This window comes from Myotis brandtii, unplaced genomic scaffold (genome assembly GCF_000412655.1).
Source record: "Myotis brandtii unplaced genomic scaffold, ASM41265v1 scaffold1171, whole genome shotgun sequence".
Lineage (NCBI taxonomy): Eukaryota > Metazoa > Chordata > Mammalia > Chiroptera > Vespertilionidae > Myotis > Myotis brandtii.
In genome coordinates this window covers 1,049,870-1,074,390 of record NW_005354055.1, presented here as the reverse complement: position 1 = coordinate 1,074,390, position 24,521 = coordinate 1,049,870, and the positions used below count along the sequence as shown (strand labels likewise).

Genomic DNA, 24,521 nt, shown 5'->3' with positions numbered 1-24,521 from the left:
CCCCAACTGCCCTTCCCTGCCGGCCTGATCTTGCTCCCAACAGCCCTCCCCTGCCAGCCTGATCTCGCCCCCAACTGCTCTCCTCTGCCGGCCTGATCTCACCCCCAACTTCCCTTCCCTGCCGGCCTGATGGCCCCTAACTGCCTCTAGGCCTGATCTTGCCCCCAACTGCCCTCCCCTGCAGGCCTGATCTTGCCCCCAACTGCCCTCCTCTGCCGGCCAATTTGGTTCTGATTGGTCGGTTTCTATGCCAGTCAGCGTCAAAAGCTCCGCCTCCTAGCCAGCCATTGGCTCCTCACGGTTGACCCAGATTTGGTTCTGATTGGTCAGTTTATATGCCAGTCAGTGTCAAAAGCTTTGCCTCCTAGGCAGCCATTGGCTCCTCACAGTTGACCCAGATTTGGTTCTGATTGGTTGGTTTCTATGCCAGTCAGCATCTCTGGGCCTATCAACAGGGCCTGATCAGAAAGGCAGGACTGATCAGCAGCCCCAGTGGAGGCCTGGAGAGAAATGGAGGGACAGCTGCTGGCCCAGCCAGGAGAGAAAGAGGCAAGTGCTGATCAACAGCTTCCACAGAGGCTACGGATCAGACCCTGCTTCTCTCTTCAGGCCTCTCTCTGGGCCTGATTCGCAGCCCCCTCAGCAGTCAGTGCTGGGTCACCATGCCTGCAGCCATAGCAGTCAGTGCTGGGTAGCCACGGCAACCCAGTGCTGACTGCAGGACTGACTTCTGGTTGGTCGAGCCTCCTGGTCGTTGCGGATGTGATGGACCCAGGGTTTTTATATTTAGGAGACCTATTCTTATCAATCTTATCCACACCATAGATCCCTTCCATAGTTGACTATATATTGCTTATTCTTGAATCTACAACTTCAGCCAGACCTTTCTGTGAAGCTCTTTACCTTTATTTACAAATACTTCTAAGTCCTATAAGAACCTTAAATGCAGCATGTCCAAATGTATGTACTTACTCATTGCCTTGGCTGTAGTATGATGTAAACTCCTGTACTTCCTAACCTAGTAAATGGTGCCACTGCCCAATTAGTCACCCAAGTCAGGAAACATAGACTCCTTTAAAGTCTTTCCTCTCAATATTGACAGTCATTTACCCCTCAGAATGCAGATTCTACCTTAAATGTGTCTTCAGTCTGCCTTTCCTCCTTATCTCCATCACTATGACCTTTGTAACTCAGACTCTTGTCTCACACATTAACTACTGAGATGGCTTCCTTATTGGTTTTCTTGCTTCATTGTTGCTTTCTCTCTATCTTCTGATGAGCTACCATTGGAGTGATTATCTGAAACTTGATAATTTTATTGCCATGCTTAAAATTCTCTAATATCACCCCATTGCCCTTATTATTTCTTTAGTATGATGCACAAATTTCTTCAGGATTTTGATCCTCTCGCTGTCTTCAACTGCATTTGGCATTACTTTTTTATCCTATTCCATGCTCTAGCCATTCTCATTCATTTAAAATGCTATTTTTGATTTATAAATTTACATTTGTACAAATTTTTCCTACTGTCTGCAGTTTCTTTGTATCCTTGTTGATTGAGCATTGTTTATTGACTAAGTTTTTTTAAATTTCTCATTCAAGGATATGTTTTCATTGATTTTTAGAGAGAGGAAGAGAGAAAGGACAGTAGATATGAGAGAAACATTGATTGGTTGCCTCCCTGTATGGCTCCTGACCAGGAATTAAACCAGGAATCTTTTGGTGTACAGGACGACACTCCAACCAACTGAGCTACCCCGCCAGGGCCATTGACTAAGTCACAGGATGCTTTGTAAAAGGTAACATTAAAAAGAAAGACATAGCTCGGTTGGTGTGACTCAGTGATTGAGCATCGATCTATGAACCAGAAGGTCATGATTCGATTCCTGATCAGGGCACATACCCGGGTTTCTGGCTTGATACCCAGTAGGGGTTGTGCAGGAGGCAGCCGATCAATTATCCTTTCTTATCATTGATGTTTCTATCTCTCTTTCCCTCTCCCTTCCTCTCTGAAATCAATAAAAATATATTTAAAAAATAAGTAAAAAGACATAGTCTTAAATACCCGGGTAGCCTACCATTAAACAGAAATTACAGGAAAGCCTTTATTTTGAGGTTTGCAGGAGAGTGAGTTAACCCTGACAGTAAAGTTGTCATGTTGGTAATGTCCATCAACCTGTTATTATTACTTGTTCAAAGTAGTTAAAATGACTTAAAAATGCAATTATTTTTAGAATTTATGAAGCTCATTTGCAGCTTTTCAGAACATAGAGGTAGGATCACACTGATCTCACATATGTCCTGAAAAAAGGTTTAAGAAAAAGAAAATTTTTTTCTCAGCAGGTTTTCTTCTAAAAGTTTTTTTTGAAAGATTATAACGTAATATAAAGATACAGTCAGATGGTTTCTAGAGAACTTCAAAGTAGTTTTATTTTTAGTGTATATCAGTTATTTTCTGTATTCAGTCAGGTGTGTGTGTGTGTGTGTGTGTGTGTGTGTGTGTGTGTCCCCTTAGAGTTGTGTGCTTGAAAATGCCTCCTTATTTAAAATGCTTGAAATCTTTGTGTTAAGAGAAGTCTTTAGATCTAGAGATAATTTGTAACTAATAAATCAGTACCTTATAATAAATCAATATGTATTACATTTAAACTTCTAGCTAGTGCTATAAATTAGATTCTAAGCAACTTCAACTGACAAGTTAGTAATAATTATAAGAGAGGCTGAGTTTTTTAAAATGTAGATATTTTATAAAATGATTGAAATGTTTTGATTGCAGATTGGAGTTTTAAAGTAAAATGTGGCTTCTGAAGTGAAAAAAATTTAAAACAATGCTACTTTATTTTCTAGGTGTTCATTGTACCCATGGCTTCAATCGTACCGGTTTCCTCATATGTGCCTTTTTGGTGGAGAAAATGGATTGGAGGTATTTGTTTCTTGTAATAATGGGAGGAGACATATTTAGTAATGGGTAAAAAAATTTCATTGATTTCAAAAAATATGTTTTTATTGATTTTTTTTAGAGAGAAAGGAAAGGAGAGAGAGAGAGAGAGTTAGAAACATTGACGAGAAACATCAATCGGCTGCCTCCTGCATGCTCCTTACTGGGGATTGAGCTTGCAACCTGGGCATGTACCCTGACCAGGAATGGAACCAGCAACCTCTTGGTGCATGGGACATTGCTCAGCCAACTGAGCCACACTGCCGGGCTCATTCATTTTTTTTTAGTTTTAGCGCTTTATATTGCCAAATCTTTGGTGAAGTCATGATTAATATAATTTGAATTTTTTTTCATTTTAGTTTGGTTAATCTTTAGAATACCATTCATTGGTGTTTTTCTGCTAAGTAGCACTTTAGTTGAGTGCTCATGGACCCCATATTCTATGTATTTTCTTTTCCAGATGTTTTACTCTTATGAGACACAAATTCTTCCAATATTTTGTGTTCATATTCACCTTTGGAAGTTCCTGCTGTTGTTTTTTTTATAATTTTTAATAGTACCTTTTTATAGCTGTTAAGTACTAGGAAAAACAGAAGATTTTGTAGAGAAGTTATTTTGGGGACAGTGTTACTATTTAAACCAATCAGCATGTTTTTATTTTAGTGAAATACCTTTTTAAATCTCGAGACATTAGAATGTTAGTTACTCAAAAATTCCTGAGAGAATGGGATATTAATTTCCTCATTTACTGATTGAGGGCTATTATTTTGTTTACAAAGCCTTCCACACAGTAGGTCCTTCTCTGAATATAATCAGCAGAAGTACACATCAGATTGTATGTTTTATTTCCCTGTCATGCATCCTCAGTGGTTCTCTTCTGCATGCACTTCTAGGGCAGCCTTTCTGGCCTTTCAGATGTTCTACACCAGCGATTTTCCACCTTTTCATCTCATGGCACACAAACTAATGACTAAAATTCTGCAGCATACCAAAAAATATATTTTTTGCCAATCTGACAAAAACAGGAATAATTTTGATTCATTCACACTGAATGGCTATTGTTGTGTTGGCTGTTGTCATTTTTTAAATTTAACAATCTAAGGGAAAAGATGTCTTTGTCCTGACTAAATAGGTATTTGCATGTTTTAAAAATTCTTACGGCACATGGGTTGAAAATTGCTACTCTATACAATAACCTCAGAATCCTGTGTCAGATTCAGCCTATGCTTAACCTTTCTCTGATGACTTATGCTCATATTAACTGGGTTTGTTGAAAGTTCCTGAAAAACCAGCATGCTTTTTAACTTTTATTGATACTGCTCTTCAAATTTCTTTGACATTTTTCCTTAAGAGTCAGGAAACCTCAGTCAGAGACCTCAACCTTTAAAGCTTTATTTAAATTCTTCACAGACTTAATACAGGTCTCTTCTATACACTCATTGCAATTTACTTCTAGAGTTAGGAATTATCAATGTACCTTATGTTCAAACTGTTTCAGAATGAATTTGTCCCTTAATAGATTGAATGCCTTAAGAGTGGGACTGATTTGTCCATTAAATCGTATGGTGCCTTAAATATAATAAACTAGAGGCCCAATGCACGAAATTCGTGCAAGAGTAGGCCTTCCTTTCCCCGGCTGCTGACACCAGCTTCCCTCTGGCACCTGGGACTCGGGCTTCCCTCTGGCCGCTGGCAGGCACCCGGGACCCTGGCTTCCCTCACAGCCCTGGCTTCATCTGGAAGGTCATCCAGAAGGACGTTTGGTCTAATTAGCATATTGTGCTTTTATTATTATAGATAAGTTTTGAAAAATCTGCATAAATGGAGAGTAGTGAGGAAATTGCATGGTGTTTGTTTTCCATAGTATTGAAGCAGCAGTTGCCACTTTTGCTCAAGCAAGACCACCAGGAATTTATAAGGGTGATTATTTGAAAGAACTTTTCCGTCGTTATGGTGATATAGAGGAAGCACCAGCCCCACCTGTATTGCCAGATTGGTGTTTTGAGGATGATGAAGAGGAAGATGAGGATGAGGATGGAAAGAAGGAACCAGAACCTGGGTCAAGCGCCTCCTTTGGCAAAAGGAGAAAAGAACGGTTAAAACTGGTAATGAATAAAAATATTATAGTCTTTACCTTTTTTCTTCATCAGATTTATGATCTTCATGAGATTTATGAAAATGGAATGTTGACTATTTTCTTTTACTAGATATGTGAGGTTATTTCATTCTAGTTATTTATAAAGATTCTTGATAGCCATTACTCCTTGCCTTTTCTACAAGAAAAGTTTGTTACGTAAATTCATCCTGTTTTTGTTTCTTAGGTAAACCAAAGATCTCTTATACATTGGACTCAGAATTTACTATTTCTTTGCAGAGTATTATGAAATTCCAATTAAATATTTAGTGAAAATTTTACAAATGCTTTATAAAATTATCTGTCTCTCATTCTAATCTTCATAAATGTATTTGAACTCTAATAAAACATTTTCCTTTTATTTTAAGGGTGCTATTTTCTTAGAAGGTATAACGGTTAAAGGTGTAACTCAAGTAACAACTCAACCGAAGTTAGGAGAAGTACAGCAGAAGTGTCGTCAATTCTGTGGCTGGGAAGGGTAATAAATATTTTACTGTTTTAAATAAAATTTATTCTTACTTTGCAACACTTAACATTGAAGCAAACGTTAACATAGTTTCTTTGCTTCTTGAAATTTGTATTTTTACATAGAGTGCTTACAAAGATTTACGAGTTTTTCTCAAGACAAGCAGTGTAATAGACAGTTGAGTCAAAAATTAGTTGACTCACATGTCTTTCTACAGGATTAGAAAGTTACTATAGTATAAAATGTTTTGTATGTTTGAATCTACTGTTGCAGATTAATGTTTGGGTTGCCCTTATTGTATTAAGGGAGAAGACATAAAAATTGAATATGCCCATATTTCAGTAGGATTCAGGAGAGAAGTCACTGCTCTTATCTCTTGCTCTCTGATCTTGGTCTGTGAACATTTCTGTTGATCGTTGCTGTCTGATGCCGAAAATTATAATACAGCTGGGACATGATGAAACAGGATTATCAGCCTAAAAATTCCTATTATAAGTAACTTTTTGACTGGTATATACAGATCAATCACCTAGAAATAATTTTAAATAAAAGATGAAAATGATGATGAAGTAATACTGATTTTAGTGTTGTGTTAAACCCTTGCCAGAGTCCTTTAATCTTGATCTACATTTCTCCGGTTTTGTCACTTCTGGGCGTCTTTTGGGGAGAAACTTGCCAACCCTGTACAGTTATGCCAAGCTGGCAGTGTCATGATGGAGCAATATGGGGTCTAGAATAATGTAGAATAACTAAAGCAAGACTTAAACTTCTTCCTAATTTAAAAGACTTGTAAATGTACCTGTTTTACTACTTAGATCATGTGTATATTTAAAAACTAGAGGTCCGGTGCACGAAATTTGTGCAGGGCAGGGAGTGTGTGTCCCTCAGCCCAGCCTGCACCCTGTCCAACCTGGGACCCCTCGAGGGATGTCTGACCGCCTGCAGGGATCGGGCCTAAACGGGCAGTCAGACATCCCTCTCACAATCGGACTGCTGGCTCCCAGCCGCTCGTCAGACATCCCTCTCACAATCGGACTGCTGGCTCCCAACCGCTTGTCTCCCTGCCTGATTGCCCCTAACCGTTTCTGCCTGCCAGCCTGACCACTCCCCTGACAGCCTGATCGATGCCTAACTGCTCTCCTGCCGGCCCAATTGCCCCTAATTGCCCTTCCCTGCCGGGCTAGTCACCCCTAACTGCCCTCTCCTGCTGGCCTGGTTGCCCCCAACTGCCCTCCCCTGCTGGCCCGGTCACTCCTAACTGCCCTCCCTTGCCAGCCTTGCCATACCTAACTGCCCTCCCCTGCTGGCCTGGTCGCCCCCAACTGCCCTTCCCTGCTGGCCCGGTCACTCCTAACTGCCCTTCCTTGCCAGCCTGGTCCCTAACTGCTGCCCTCTCCTGCAGGCCTGGTCGCCCCCAACTGCCCTCCCCTGCCAGCCTGGTTGCCCCCAATTGCCCTCCCCTGCATGCCTGGTTCCCCCCAACTGCCCTCCCCTGAAGGCCTGGTCCCCCCCAACTGCCCTCCCCTGCAGGCCTGATCGCCCCCAACTGCTCTCCCCTGCAGGCCTGGGTCCCCCCAACTGCCCTCCCCTGCAGGCCATATTGTGGTGGCCATCTTGTGTGTTGGAGTGATGGTCAATTTGCATATTACCTCTTTATTATATAGAATTAGCCCAATAGGTATAGTAGTGGCAATTAGAATCTTGATAACTTATGTTCTAAAATGTTAAGAAAATGATAACCGTTTGTTAGTATTCTTGTGAAATCTAGTATTTTTCCAATTGACATTAATCTCATGATAGGGAGAACATTGTATGAACATGTGACTTGTGAGGTTGGTTTCAGACATGCAGTGCTTTCTATGGATACCAGCCATAACAATAAAATGTTCTCCTTTAAGGTCTGGATTCCCTGGAGCACAGCCTGTTTCCATGGACAAGCAAAATATTAAACTTTTAGAGCAGAATCCATATAAAGTAAGCTGGAAAGCAGATGGTACTCGGTAAGTTCTACTTCTAGAAATAGTCATACAAGTAACCCTAATGCTTGAAGAAAATTGCTTTGTTGTTAGAGAAGGTTTGCACTCTGGGGAGTGTGAATTTCTGACTTGAACAACAAAATAAGGCATGTTTCAAATTTTGGATAGTTTTTCTTTTGCTAATATTCTTAGCTATGTAATATTCTCATTCTGCTAAATTTTTGCTTTCAGAGTTCTGTTAGTTTAACATAAATCCATACCAAATTTAAGTTTGAAAGTGTTTTTTCCCTTGATAATATTGTGCTGTTTGGTATATCTGGTGCCCACCTTGTCTTTAATGGTTCCTGGGAACTCCTAAAATTAACAGATGTGCCCTAGCTGATTTGGTTCAGTGGATAGAGCATCAGCCTGAGGACTGAAGGGTTCTGAGCTCGTTTCTGGTTAAGGGCATGTACCTCAGTTGAGGGCTTGAACCCTGGTCTGGTTTGGGGCATGTGCCAGGGGTCAACCAATCGATGCTTCTCTCATATTGATGTTTCTCTCTCTGTTTCTCGCCTTCCCTTCCTTTCTAAAAGTCAGTGGAATAATATCCTCGGCTGAGGATTAATAAAAACAAAACAAAAAAAAATTAACAGATGTGCTGTCAGTTTATAATCTAAATATTAACAGCTCTCCCTGATTCATTCTATATTTTATTTCTTTGAATAGGTTTTTCATTTTCTTTTAATCCTTGCTAATTCTTTTTGTAATTTTATACACTCTTTAGGCTGTATTCTTACAACAGAGCTTAGTTTCAAATTTCATATTCCTAAGTTTTAAAATATTAATATAAGTTTTGTGTTTCCTCAATAATATTTAACTCTTTCTTTCTGTTTTATAATCCGTATTTTTACAGCTTTGATATCTATATGTATTTAGTAAATCTTCATTTAGCAATTGGTTATTGATAGTCGAAATAATTATTTTTCAGATATTAATGTAGGAGTCCTATTAACTTTTTCATAACAAAGAAAAATGTTTTAGAATAATTAAGAGTGCACATATATTTTAGTTTTTCCCCTAGCTTTATTGAGGTATAATCGACATATCTTGGGTAATTTAAAGTGTACAATATGTTGATTTGATGTACTTATATATTGTAAAATGATTACTGTCATAGCATTAGCTAACACCTCCATCACTTAACATAATCACCATTTCTTTTTTGTGATGAGAAAATTTAAGATCTACTGTCTTAGCAAGTATATAATACAGTATTAGAAACTATAACCACCATACTGTACATTAGATCACCAGAACTTATTTGTCTTACAACTTGAATTTTACCAACATCTCCCCATTTCCATCACCCTTTCAGTCTCTGGTAACCACCATACTAGTATCTGTTTCTATGATTTTGGCTTTTTCAGATTTCATGTATAAGTGATATATAGTATTTATCTTATTAATATTTATTGTTAATGTTTGTCTAATTTATAAGTTAACTTTTATCATAGGTATGTATATATAGGGAAAAAGCATAGTACATATAGGGTTTGGTAATATTTGTGGTTTCAGGCATCCACAGGGGGTCTTGGAACCTCTTCCCCCCTGGATAAAGGGGGGTGCTGTATACCATGTCTTCTTTGTCTGTTTATCTGTTGATGGACATTTAGGTTGTTTTCATATCTTTGCTATTGTGAATAATGCTGCAATAAAAAGGGGAATGTAGATATATCTTTAAGATCCTGCTTTTATATTTTAATTTTTAGATGTTATTTTGAAGATGATATAGATTGCATTTAATTTTTATGAGCAGTTTTTGAATGTCAACGTGGCATTTATACTTTTTGTATTCTTCTTTCTTCATCTACATTTAATTTGTGGTGACCTTGAAGAGTCATATGGCCCTGGCGGATTTGGCTCGGTGGATAGAGCATTGACCCAGGGTTGATGTCTGTCTGTCACATCGATGTTTTTCTCTTTCTCTGTCTTTCTCAATCCCTTCCACTCTCTCTAAAAGTAATGGAAAAATATCCTCAAGTGAGGATTAAAAAATAAAAAGATACATATGGAGATATGTAGAGGGGCAGATACAACTTGATTATAATAATAATATAATGATATTTCAACATGATATGCTTTCTAGTAATTATATATATTTTTTTAAAATATATTTTATTGATTTTTTACAGAGAGGAAGGGAGAGGGATTGAGAGTTAGAAACATCGATGAGAGAGAAACATCGATCAGCTGCCTCCTGCACACTCCCCACTAGGGATGTGCCCGCAACCAAGGTACATGCCCCTGACTGAAATCGAACCTGGGACCCTTGAGTCCGCAGGCCAACGCTCCATCCACTGAGCCAAACCGGTTAGGGCTGTAATTATATTTTTATCAGTTGGGAATATATCATCACATTTTCTTTCATTTCATTTGTTGTAAAGTCTCTTCAACTTAGTAATTTTTAGCTTTTTAAAAATTTTATTTTGTAGATAACAAAATTCATTAAATTCAGAAAATAACAAAAAGAAGAAAATAAAAATAGTCATTTTATCACCTAAAGATTTATCATCACTATTATCATTGTGGTTTTGAGACTTTATTCTTTTTTTTTTTTTTTTAACAGAACATGATTATAGTTCAATGCAACCAAAAATAAATATTTTTATATTGCTCATTAATGGTTCAGCTCCCCACACTCCCCACTGGGTATGTGCCCGCAACCAAGGCACATGCCCTTGACCGGAAGCGAACCTGGGACCCTTGAGTCCGCAGGCTGACGCTCTATCCACTGAGCCAAACCGGTTAGGGCGAGACTTTATTCTTTTGGGTATAGTTATTGTTTTAATATTAATGCTTGGTGTAGTGAGTTCAAATAAAGTATGTCTTACATATATTTTTTATATATTTACATATAGATGCTCATTTGTTCACAGTATTTATTCATTTATATTTTTTATTGATCTTTTTTAGAGAGAGGAAGGGAGAGGGAGAGAGATAGAAACATTGATTGGCTGCCTCCTGCATGCCCCCTACTGGGGATTGAGCCTGCAACCCAGGAAGCGAACCATGCAGGAGGCAGCTGATCGATGTTTCTCTCTCATCGATGTTTCTAACTCTCTATCCCCCTCCCTTCCTCTCTGTAAAACATCAATAAAATATATTTAAAAAAATAAAAAAAAAAATAAAGGTGAACTAGCTTCAGAAAACTAATATAAATGTATGATAAAAAATTCAAACAGTATAGAGAAATAAAATTAAAAATTTAAGTTTTCCTTATGTTCTTCTAGGAGTATTCATTCTACGTGGATGAATCTATAAGCATGGATAGATATAGTTAAAGATTCAGATATATAGGATATGAATGCCTTGCCTCTTTATGCCCTCTTCCCTGGGCATATGTATTTTTGCAGAATAAGTAAAAATTAGCTTCACTGCTCATTTTCAGAATGTTGAAATAATATTTAATTTCAGAATCTATTAAATTGGTAGTAAGGATCAGCCTAAGTTGAGTTTTGTTGAGATGTATATTTTTAATAGATATGTAACAATGTCTTTTTTTTTAATAATATATTTTTATTGATTTTAGAGAGGAAGGGAGAGGTAGAGAGAGATAGAAACATCAATGATGAGAGAGAATCATTGATCGGCTGCCTCCTGCACACCCCACACTGGGGATTGAGCCTGCAACCCGGGCATGTGCCCTTGACCGGAATTGAACCTGGGACCCTTCAATCCTCAGGTCAACGTTCTATCCACTGAGACAAACCAGCTAGGGCTACAGTGTCTTAACAGATGGGTTTATTACCTACTTCTTTGAGTGAAGAAAGAGTGAAAAAAAAAGAAAAAGAAAAGGTTAGGAGGAAAAGTGCCTATCTCTAGGCTTTGTACTACAAAATGGCTTGGGGATTTGGGGGTGAGGCAGAGTTTTGATTTGATCTGATGAGTTTCATATTATCGATATTCTTTACTTTCTACATTGCCTTCTCCATAGTATCCAAGGCTGTGATCATGGCAAACTTTGGGCAAAATAATAAAGTCTGCAAAATTTGTCACTTGTATTTTGCCATCTTCCTTTTGTTAATTTTCCCTCCTGTGCTGTTGTATACCCCTTTTCATCTGTGTCTTAGTACTATTAGACCCTTAAATGATTAACTGAAGTAATTTGAGCCAATATGTGTTTGACTGATAATGGAAATATCTCATTTACTACAGAACCACGCTCTACCAAAACCAAAAGGAAGACTCCAAGTATTTATTTGAATACCCACTCTGTCTTAGGGTGCTTTATTCTGGGAGTAAAACATTTATGTGAGATGTAGATTTGATTTGCTTCAAATCTAGAGATCAGTTTGGGGGAAATGGTCATTTAACAGTACTGAGTGTTCTAACCCAGGAACATGGTATTTTCCTCCACTTATTTAAGTCATTTTCAGTGTAGAGATGTGGCATGTCTTTTACTAAATTTTTAAAAAAGAACCTATGTTTTGATGTTGTAATTAACTGATTGTTTGCATGTGGTCCTGAAAGGTGGCTGTATAATAAACTTTGAAATTATTTTTTTGGAAAATCAAGTGGAAAATTCTAGTACCTACTATAGTCAAAGAAGGTTCATTGCTTTGAATTTGGACATACCATCTCACCCATGGCAAATGGCTTCATACTCTAGTACAGGGGTCCTCAAACTACGGCCCGCGGGCCACATGCAAATACAAATATTGTATTTGTTCCTGTTTTGTTTTTTTACTTCAAAATAAGATATGTGCAGTGTGTATAGGAATTTGTTCATAGTTTTTTTTTAAACTATAGTCCGGCCCTCCAGTGGTCTGAGGGACAGTGAACTGGCCCCCTGTTTAAAAAGTTTGAGGACCCCTGCTCTAGTATGACACTTAATTATTTGTGCATGTTGATATTGTACTAGCAATCTTGCTGAACCCTCTTATAAATTCTAATAGTGTGACTATAGAATTTATTGTATTTGCTATGTAGAATATATTATCTGAAAATATTTCTATTTTTATTCAGTCATAATTAGTGTATGTGTGTGCGTGCATACTTACATGTGTATTATGATAATAGGACTTCTAGACAATGTGAAATTATATGTTATTGGGTATTGTCATGTTTTTAACTTCAGTGGGAATGATTTTCTGTTTTAGTATTAAGTATGCTATTTGCTGTAGGTTTTTTTTTAAAAATATTTTTTATTGATTTTTTACAGAGAGGAAGGGAGAAGGAGAGAGATAGAGAGTTAGAAACATCGATGAGAGAGAAACATCGATCAGCTGCCTCCTGCACACTCCCTACTGGGGATGTGCCCGCAACCAAGGTACATGCCCTTGACCAGAATCGAACCTGGGACCCTTCAGTCCGCAGGCTGACGCTCTATCCACTGAGCCAAACTGATTAGGGCTGCTGTTGGTTTTTACTACATAGCCTTTATCTGGTTAAGAAAATTACTATGTATTCCTGGTTTGCTAAGAATTTTTATCATCATTGAATTTTATCGTGCATTTTACCATTTGTTGAAATAAGTCATGAGTTTTCACTATAATCTATTAATTCACTTAGTATAGTATACTGCTAGTTTTCTGAAGTTGAGCTATCTTTTTTCTAGTATGATGTTGGATTCAATGTGATACGTTTTGCATTTATGTTTATAAGTGAGATTGGTCTAATTTTTGTATTATCTTTGTGTGGTTTTGATAGGAAGATTATGCTAGTCTCTTAAAAATGAATCAGAGATCTTTCCTTTTGTTTGTGTATCTAGAACATTTATATAAGACTAGAGGCCTGGTGCACGGATTTGTGCATCGGTGGGGTCCCTCGGCCTGGCCTGCAGGGATCGGGCTGAAACCGGCTCTCTGACATCCCCTGAGGGGTCCTGGATTGCGAGAGGGTGGTCCTCAGGTGATGCACCCTGGAATCTGGCTCCCTCCTCTCTGGTTCTGGGTGCGTCACCCGAGAACCACAGCTGCCAAGTCACTGCAGCTCGGCAGCTCCTGTGTTGAGCGTCTGCCCCCTGGTGGTCAGTGTGCGTCATAGCTATCAGTTGGACGGTTGGACACAAGCTTTTTTTGTATATATGGATAGGGAAAATCTGTTACTCTTATAAAGTTGTAAAAGGCTTAAATGAGGTAATTCATTTAAAGCAATTAGAAAACTGCTTAGCATACATTAGGCCCTGTAAAAGATAGCTACTGTTTATTTTTCTCTTCTCTCCTTTCAAGAATGCAACAAAGATATATAACAAGTAATTGAATAAATGACTGAGTGAATGAATAAGTAAATTACTGTGGGAGGGACTAATAAAGTAAGTGATTAACTGAAAGAATACAATATGTAATCAAACATCATATAGTTTGATATATCTAGGGACTACATATAGCTTGACTCATAGAATCTAGAAAGATAATCTACACTGGTCATAGAGGAGATACAGAAGGAGGGACCTCATGGGTGTAAATGCAATACCAGGAGAAGTGATAATAAAGGTACTGTGGATACAGTTGGAATTGAACTGTCTTGCAATTCTGAAATACTGCTTTTTCGCATATTCTGTAGAATATTCTGGGTAAAGATAATTAGAACTTTTATGATAGAATTTCTCTATGTACTTAGTTTATTAGTAGATTTGGTTATGCAGTAAAAAGAAACAGTCAGCCCGGCTGGTGTGGCTAAGTGGTTGAGCATCAGCCTGTGAAACTGGAGGTCATGGTTGATTTCCCGTCAGAGCACATGCCCAGGTTGCGGACTCAATCCCTAGTAGGGGGCATGCAGTAGGCAGCTGACTAATGATTCTCTTTCATCACTGATGTTTCTATTTCTCTGTCCCTTTTCCTTCCTCTCTGAAATCAATAAAAATATATTTTAAAAAAGGAATAAATCACCCTTCATGAAAAAAAGAAATGATCAGTCTTCAAAATCTATTCATTCAAAATTAATTCAGCTTCCATGTGAAAGTTGTGAAGATTTAGAGCCTCGTAGAAATTTTAGAATTAATCTAATTAATCTCACAAATTGTTTTAATTTTTCTTTTTAATTTAGAGATTAGATAGTATATATTTAATTTCAGCTGTTTCTGAATCATTAGGTTAAAAACCAAATTATTTTTTATAACTACTATTGCAATGCAAATAGTGAAATAAGCGATAATAACTCAGACTTTGTTTGACATAGGAAAAATGGAAGGCTATAGGAATAATTTGTAATAGACAAGCAAAAGCGCTGTAATGAATTGATAACCATATGAGTAAGCTCCTTTTGAGGGCTGGGAATTTTGTCTTTTTAACCACTATGTCCCCATTGCCTAGAATAGTGCCTACCACATGGTAGGCACTCAGTAAATACTGATTCAATTGGATTAGTCATTGTAAAGCTGCTAATGTCTTTGAATAAAATAAATGGAAACACTTATTGTGGTCATGAAAACTTTGAAATGTAAAAAATTACAACTCTATGTCACATTTACTTTCTAAACAAAAATATAAACCATTTAGAAAAATAAAAAACACACATAATTTAATAAAAAGGATATAGTAGGGCAGAATTTAAAGCTAGAGAGATTTAAGCAAGAACTTTAGTGTGGTGAAGGCCTGGGGTGGGAGTGCGAGGTGGGAGCGGGTCAGTGGGGGGAAAAAAGGGAACATCTGTAATACTTTCAACAATACAGATAAATTAAAAAAAAGAAAGAACTTTTATTTGTTTGGATTTATAGTAGGTAGGGATGATCTGTTATCTCCATAGAGTTGTTATAAAAGGATTCAATGAAGTAATCAGTTAAGAGCAATTAGCATTCAGTGGATACTCAGTAAAAGGTAGCTACTGATTTGCACCTTCATATACTTATATTCACACACACACACACACACATATATATGTATATATATATACACATATATATGTAAATACATATACATATAAATATATATACATATACACACACACACACACACACACACATATATATATATATATATATAAAATACACATATGTATATAGACATACCCTACTTAAAAAAACAAAAACCAAACTAAATATGCAAGGTAAATTATTTCAGGAATTGAAGAAAAGCTACTTAGGCACTTATGAAAATCTAAGTTAAAGTCAGATTTTATAACACATCTGTTTAAGTAAGCAAGATATATTTGTATAATGCTTCTTGGAGGGAATTGTAGACAGATTGATTCTTCCTGAATTTTGGTCCGGGAATCTCTTTTGTTCATTAATCCAGAAATTATATTGAAAACTTGTTACCTCCAGCTCTATGTCAGGTACTGAATGGATTAGTAGTGCTGAAGACAGAATCCCCAGCTTTAAGTTTTTCGTCTAATCCAGGGTTTAGCATATGTCTTCTGTAAGGGGCAGATAGTAAGTATTTTAGGTTTTGTGGGCCAGGTGGTCTCTGTCTCAACTATTTAGTGCTGCCATTATAACACAAAAGCAGCTATATTCTGCTGCTCTTATATAAACAAAGGAGCATAACTGTGTTCTAATAAAACTTTATTTACAAAAACAGGTAGCAGTCAGATTTGACCCTTGGGTTATAGTTTGTCAACTTACAAAGATAAGACAGTTTGTCAACTTATAAAGTTGATTGAAAGCATTCTCCTTAAAAGACTATATTTACATCTCAAATGTTTTTCTTTATAAGAAAGTGTAAAAGTGAGCTTAAGGTAGGAAAACATAAGCTTAATATAAGACATTTTGTTTTAAAATTTAAGTAAATTAAAAAGTTGAAATGTCTTTCCCTCATTGATTGTAAGTTATTGCTAATTCCTGGTGCTTTGACAAGATTTTTTTTTTTAATTTAAGTAATTCACTAAATACATAAATTTAAGAGGTAAATTAAGCCTTTCCCCTCCTTTCATTAAATCATGCCCCATGCCTTTGTTATAACAGGCTGCTTGATTTATATAATGTTCAGGTAGTTAGTAGCTTACTTGGATCCCTTGATATGTATCTCATTAATAATGTTTGCAGCAGATACTTATTCTAATGACTGGAGCTGAATGTTCAGACAGGAATAGGGTAGATAAGGTAAAGAGACGCTAGACTAGAAAAATCTTACCTATTGAGTGGAATATTAAAGAGGTTTTAGATGTCTCTGGAATAATTTTCAGTGGAGTACAAAATCCAAACTTTTTTATGCAATTAGGAACAGAATGAGTAAGTCAAATTATGATCAATTAAGTAATGCATATACTGTTTTAATTTAGACTTGTTCACTTAGTTGTTTTTCAGCTCCACATGAGGGAAGAGATCAGTGCAAATATAAATTTCTATTTAGCTCTATTTTTCAAAGCAAATAGTTCCTTATGATATATAACATAAGAACTCTGACTGAATATTGGTATTAAATAACTTATTTCCTATCTTATTTACTGGTAAATATTAATTATAGCTATAACATCATATCTAATATTTAGAAACTCACTATTGCATAAAATTATACCTGGAAAAATATTTAGTTTTTTTTTTTTAATTAGCAATAACCATGCCTCGGATAAACCTCATTGGCAATTATACTGCCACTGTGCAAAGCTGAAAAAAAAAAAATTTAGTTTTTATACTGTTCTAGGGAGACAGAGTTTTTATGGAGACATCTGAGGAGCCAGAATCCAGAAAATAAACTACTTGCTTCAATTATACAAGTAGATAGTAGCAAAGTAAGCAGCACAATTCCATGATACTTTAAGAACTGGTTATTTACTGACTTGTAGTCCAGTATGTGTGATTATAGCAATGGCAGGTACTAGGTTGGGTAATGCCGGGGCTAACCAGCAGACCCTGGATGACGGATGAATGGATTACTCTGACACAACGTTTGCTGTGAAAGAGAGGGCTAAGGGACTGCCTGCTAAAGGAACCAGACAGCCTCCATCGCCTGCCTTGTTAGGCTTTTATTGTAACAGCAGTTTGAGATAAAGTTTATCTTTTAGATACAATCAGTAGGGCAAGTAATTTTGGGAGGACACATGTGTTTGTAGTGTCCAAGCAAGGACGACACCCAAAGATAAGGATTCCAGTAAACACGTGGGGGTCTGCACGTGCACAGACTTATTTGGAAAGGTCAAGGAATAATTACCGCCTTCGGCACTCCCCTAAGTCAGAATTCTGATAAACAGGGCCGGCGGCCTTCCACACACTTCCCTTTTTCTCAGAATGTCCTCCTTACAAACTTTCCAACCAAGTCTCGTGTGCTCCCCAACAGGGTAAAAGAGAGAAAACAAATCCGTTCCTCTTTGTGAATTGGTGAGACATTGCAAGAATTGTAATTGATTTTTTTTAAAAGAGTGTTTGCTTTATACAAAAGAAAATTGAAAGTAGTCAGCCATGTCAGAGGCAAATGTAAAATAAAACAACTTTTGGAATATTTCTTTAGAGATTTTCTTCTTATGAATACTGACTATTTTATAAAAATAAATTTTTTTCACATCTTTCCACCCCCTTGATATGTAAGTGCTGCCCAAATCAATTTAAGTGGCATTTAAATTTTATTTCAGACCAATGTAAATCTGAATAATCGATATGCCATTCCCCTCTCTGATGGAAGAGCACCTAAGAGGATACTCTATTTTTCATATTTAATTTGTGTGTGGCTATGAAGTTCTAAAAAGCATAACCGGTAATATTCATGCTAATTAGTACAAATGGATATATCACTTGATTTCACACTTTAAAGTCTGATAAGATATTCTCTATTCTCATTATAAATGGTGCTACTTAATGTAAAAGAAACCAAAATAACCAACAGTCTTTTTATCTACAGAACTGGTAGATTTAATGAAATTTGTTTACCAGTATTGGAATTTAATACCTGATTTATGCAATGGATAACAATATTTCTTTTTTTTTTTTAACAATATTTCTATATTCCTATTATCCTGGAGGTTTTTCAAATCCTCTTAATTAGGTCAAGATCAATGATGTCTATACCTTCCATTATTGGTAGTTGAGACTTTTTCTAACTTGGACTTGATATATATTTCAGTAAAAATGTCTTTTTTTGTCTTGTGATTCTGGTCTTGTAATAATGAAGAAATGATAGTATCTTTAAAAATATTCCCCATTATAAAAGTAATGTATATTCATTGTAGAAAATTTGGAAAAAGAATATAAGGAAAAGGACAAAAATAAAAAAACATTTGTAATCACCAGTTAGACTTTGATGTATACGCTTTCAGACCTTCCAGTCTATCTGTATATCTGTTTAGTTAAATGAAAATGTATTCATTCCACAACATTTTCTTAGTGTGTACTTTGTGCTAAGTACCATTCTAGGTGCTGGAAATTATGGTGGTGCCTGCTATATTGGATCTTCTACATAAATTGTTTAGTATCTATGATTTATAGTTTAGTAATCTGCTATTTTTACTTAATGTATCCTCAGTATTTTCCCGTTTCATTAAATATTTTCAATTAGATGACTAGACTAAAAATAATATTTCTTTATTAAGATAATAATTGTTTATAGTTAAATGAATCAAATAATACTGGAAAGCTTATAATGGAAAACACTATAACTCCTCCCCATCTCTTTTCTCTATCAGTTCTGATCCCTAAGGCAATCACTTTAACCCTTTCTATTTTTTTACTTGTTCTGTGGTTATCTCCAAATCTCTAAATAATATGTTTATATTACTGTTTATTAATCAACCTTAGGTGAGTTCCTAGTGTGCTCGCTGAGGATGCAGCTCACCAAAATGTTGTTGTCTGCCTTTTCTTCTAGTTTCTCATTATAGTTAAACTAGAGGCCTGGTGCACGAAATTCGTACATGGGTAGGGTCCCTAGGCCTGGCCAGCGATTATGGCCGATCTGTGGGGTAACTGGTGGGGCGATTGAGGGGGCCCCCCACTGGCATCTGCCTTGGCCAGCCTGGCGCCACCCGCTCGCCGGCTCCATCCCCCGCTGCCGCCGCTGGTTGCCTCCCTTTGTGGGGCAACCGGTGGGGCGATCGGGGGCTGCCCGCTCACACCTGCTTTGGCTGGCCTGGGGCCTGCAGGCTGGGGGAAGCTCCTGCATTGAATGTCTGCCCCCTGGTGGTCAGTGCACATCATAGCAACCGGTCGTTCCGCCAGTCATTCTGCCATTCAGTCAATTTGCATATTAGGCTTTTATTATATAGGACTATTATTGTTAGTTCTTTATTGATCATGCCTGTGTATTTAATCTTCCCTTTATCCTAATAACCCATATGTAATGTTTGTCAAGTCTTTTAAGATACGGACTTTAGAGTTCCCTGTCTCTGATAGTTTATTACAAACCCCTCTCCCCCATAATTTTTCCTTTCTAGAACCATTATTGGTTGTTATACCTGTTAGATTCTTTTTAATCTCTAATCTTGTCTTATACTTTTCCTTTCCTTGTCTCTTTTACAGCTTTCTGGGAAGTTTTCTCATAGAAAAAATGTTTTTTAATGAATTACTTATTCCTTTGTAGTTGATATTTCTGGGTTGGATCTTTGGGGTTTTGCAAAAACAGGCAGCTCCGTTTTTGGGTGTTGCTACCTCTGTGCAGTGCTTTTCCATCTATTTTTTGTTAACTAGAAATGTATCGAAATAGTTTATCTGCTGATGTTCTTCCCTCCTTTCCTTTCCTTCCCTTCAGTATCTTCCTTGTTGTGTGGTGTATCAGTTTTCTTTTGCTACTTAAGAAATTACCTGATATTATCTCCCAAATTTAGCAGCTTAAAATAACATTTATTATCTCATAGTTTTGGGGAGCAATTTAGTTGGGTGCTTCTGGCTCAGTGTCTCTCATGAGGTTGCCAGCAAGCTGTTGGCCAGGGCTGCTGTCATCTCGACTCCACTTCCAAGCTCATTCATGTGGCTGATGGCAGGCCTTACAGGTTCCTCGCTTGCTTTTTGCCTGAAGCCTCCATTCCTGGCCTTGTGGACCTCTGTGGGAAGGGGAAACTTTTCTTCCATCTACCTACTTAGGTTTAGTGTTTGTGGACCTGAGAATTAAGCTGACAAAAGAACCAAGTTTACTCATATGCATATAGGAGTGCACAAAAGAAGTGGCTTACTAAATGGCTGAAGTTATGGGCTTCTATACCTACTTAATAGGGGAAAAGGTGGGGAGAAAAAGCTTCTATGAGAAGAACAAAATTTTTTTTTTCCAGATTTGTAACATAAGCTTTTTGAAGTTTTTTTTCAAGAAAAATGATCTTAAATATAACAATGTTACATGCAATAAACATTAATATCTCAAGAAAAACAATTTTAAATATGATGTTACATGCATTAAAATATGTAAGATCATTTTTTTCTTGAGTAATTGGTGTTTAATGCATAGAGAACAAAGATTTTTATTAGGAAAGACAAATGGGTTTTAGGGTAACAAAGGGGAGATAAGGAAGTTTATGATACTGTTTGTTTATGGTGATGCTAACGGTTTTTTTCTTTTTCTTCTTCATGGCCATAACCCAGAGAGGGGATTTAAGATAGTTGCACTCTTAATCTCCTTCCTGGGAGTGAAGCCACCCCCAAAAGGAGATTTATGGCAACATCATTTCCTAAATTTCTGCTCTTAGATAAGGAAGCTTTGAGAGAGGGCTTCTTTCTGCATATGTTGAATCTCAAAGGTCTCCAGCTTAATATAATCATACTAACTCTTGGGGTTCTAAGTGGGTCCCCATAGCTACCTGAGTGTCCCCAGCACATGGTAGCCAGCTTCCCCCAGAGCATATGATCAGAGAAAGTAGATATTCTGAGGGATTTTCAACCAGTGTGCTGCAAGAATTTTTAAAACATGCAATACTGACTACTCAGAGGCTCTGACCTCTTTACCTTTAGATCAAGCATGTCAAACTCGCAGCCCACGGGCTGCATGCGGCCCACAGTGAATATATCTGCGGCCCAGCCAATATAACGGTATGTAAGAAACGTTTTAATAAAATTTTCTTAATTTTTACAATATCCTGTTATACATAATTATTAATAATGAACTACGGCGTTCACTAATCACTGATTACTATAATTGTTTTACATTCATTTCCCTTACACGCCTTACCCGCAGGCGCACCACTTCTCTCCACTAATACTAGCAGCGAATATTTCAGCAGCGAATTGCCATGTCATTAGTCTTGCACTGACTTGTTTGGTGTGTGCAACAGGAAATATTTTGCTTTCGGAGAACAAGAAAAAATAGGTTTATTTGCATACACTTATTAATTTGTGCAGTTATTCAGTGTCTGGTAAGTTCATGTTCAAGAAAAAATTAATTTTTATTAGAATGTTCTATTTTATGTTAAGAATTACTCACTTATTTCAGCCCTTTGTATTCAGCATGTCTCTATCGAAGTAAACCTATGTTTCTATGAAAATTGAAGCTTTTGTTTTTTTGTGGCCCACATAAATTTAAACCTTATTTTTTTGGCCCGTGTTAGCCTTTGAGTTTGACATGCTTGCTTTGGATTGTTAAATAAAAAAAAATGTCAACAGCTAACACAGCAGTTGCTGTCTGGTGTGAATGAATCAAAATTATACCCTTTTGTTTTTGTTAGATTGGCAAAAAATATAACATTTTTGGTGTGCTGCAGAATTTTAGTAATTAGTTTATGTGTGTCATGAGATGAAAAAGGTTGAAAATCACTGTTCTAAGATATCCAAGCTGGAAGTACTAGTCTTTTTATAATCTAATATCATCTCAGAAAGTTACTTATAATCACTTCTGCCATAATCTTTTTTTTTTGTTGGAAGTGAGATAGAAATCTAGCCCACATGCAAGGAGAGGGAAATTAATTAAGCTCCACCTCTTTGAAGGAAAGAGTGTCAGAGTTTGGAGACTTGTGGACATATTTTTAAAACCACAGATGGCTTTATACGTAAAATACCCCAACAACTTTGTTATCATTTTGATATTATTGGGAGGAAAAGGATACTGGATAATTATATTCCATTGTATAACGCACCATAATTTGACAGTATCTTGTATGGTTGGAAATTTAGATTGTTTTGAAAATTTTGCTTTTATGATAATATATCCTAGATAACATATTTCATATCAGTAATTATTCATCTGACAATTATTATAATTTATTGCTGTATTCTATATGGTCTAGAATATATTTGTGGGAATACATATTTTTTAAAGTAAAAATATCCAGTGTATTAAATATTTTTAAGCATTTTCTGCAGTGATATTTTAAGGTCCATGTTCTAAACTATATATTTTAATGACTTATTCAACAGATTCATCATTGAAATATTTTCTCCAGTCACTTTTGGTTTAGTCTTGGCATTTTATGACTTCACTAGGTGGCAGCAGAGGACCAGCTTCAGTTCAAGATGCTTTCCTAAAGCAGTATTTTACTTAATCCTAGTGTATTGTACATGTAATACATCCCAAAATATTAGTTTGGGATTATTAAGAATTTAATAAGGATTAGGGGCATCTGTATAAAACAGTATTGAAAACATAGCAGTTGTGATGTCAATGTGTTATTTTGGGTATTGCATCTGAATTATTTTATTTGTAGATGACCATGCATTATCATTTTGGAACTATTTTTGTAAAAATGATTTTTGCTATATTAAAGTCCCTAAAAGAGACTTATTTGCTTTTGGAAACTGGTGTTCTCAGAGTGTGAAAGAATAATGTTAAGCATCTCTTTTACCCATATAGGTTTTTACCTCCCAGTGGTTTATGCTGGGAGCAAAGGAGTCTAATAGAAAAACTCAGTTTTAGATAGTGAAATTAGGGTTCATAGGGTAGAAAAGTCATTTGATATTATACATGGTACTGCATATGAAGAATAGTTATTATTTTTAATCCTCACCCGAGGACATGTTTTCATTAATTTTAGAGGGGGAGAAGTAGAGGGGGTGGGGGGAGAGAGAGAGAGTGAGAGAGAGAGAGAGAAGAGAAGAGAGAGAACACATTGATTTGTTCCACTTATTTTATACATTCATTGGTTGCTTGTATGTGTCCTGACCGAGGATCAAACCTGCAACCTTGGCATATCAGGATGATGCTCTCACCAACTGAGCTACCCGGCCAAAGCCAGGTGAGCTTTCTTGGAAAAATTTTATTTTAGTAACATCTTACAATTTAGAAAATTTAATTTAAAAATATTTTTGCATTTGAAAAAATAACTAAATTTTATTTCCTCGTGAATTATTAAGAATGGTTTTAAGCTTTTTATGTGTTATACTAGACGCCCGGTACAGGCCAGGCCGAGGGACCCCACCAGTGCATGAATACATGCACCGGGCCTCTAGTATGCATTTAAAATCTTTGGTTAATCTCTTCCCGCCCTCCCCCCTCCCTTCTTCCCTCTGAGATTCATCAGTGTGTTCCATGTTTCCATGCCTGTGCGTTGAGTATCTGCCCCCTGGTGGTCATTGTGTGTCATAATTACCGGCCGGTTGGCTGGTCAGATGGTCGCTTAGGCTTTTATATATGTAGATTAGCCTGATAAAATGTAAACCACTGGCTAGAGGTGCAAAACACAGTATATAGGGTGGGCAACAGTAGGTTTATAGTTTTGAATATGTGAAACACAGTATATTTTTGTATTATTATTTATTAATTATTGTATTATTTTCCATATGAACAACTGTAAGTCTACTTTTGCCCCACTCTGTACATCTAGGACAAATAAAATTGCTGTTTAAATTGTAGACTTTAAGCAACTGCGGATTGAGTCTACTCTGTGAATTAGCCTTGGCAGTTTCTTTAATGTTATGAGTGCTTATACTATACTTATTTTTGTGGTCTCTAGTATTTAGCCACTTGTATTTAGTATTTACCTGTTGAGATTGGTGCATCTAGAATTTCTCCTGGTACTTTTGTGAGAACATGAACAAAGGAAACTAGTTAATTTGTAATAGTGTGATCCATTCAACATTACGTGATAATAAATGGAGAAATTAAAACTTATTTAAAACATTTAGTGCACTTAGATATAATTTTATTCACATTTTCCCTATTTGCATGAAGCAGTATTATATAGAATCATGTATCATCATGTTGCGCATCTTCCATATGTTTTTAATTATCTTTCTTTAAATAAAAC

General features: G+C 36.6%; 1 protein-coding gene across 4 annotated transcripts in view; it reads left to right on the top strand.

Annotated features, from left to right (window-relative positions):
* RNGTT (RNA guanylyltransferase and 5'-phosphatase) overlaps positions 1-24,521 on the top strand; it is a 198,369-nt gene that overhangs the window by 21,321 nt on the left and 152,527 nt on the right. For 3 of the 4 annotated variants that reach the window (XM_014530074.1, XM_005858392.2, XM_014530073.1), the window contains 4 exons: positions 2,848-2,923; positions 4,803-5,043; positions 5,441-5,550; positions 7,437-7,538. In XM_014530074.1, coding sequence (XP_014385560.1) covers positions 2,848-2,923; positions 4,803-5,043; positions 5,441-5,550; positions 7,437-7,538 — 529 coding nt within the window. Of the gene's footprint in view, positions 1-2,847; positions 2,924-4,735; positions 5,044-5,440; positions 5,551-7,436; positions 7,539-24,521 lie in introns of all 4 variants that reach the window. The other variant, XM_014530077.1, reaches the window with a different exon arrangement.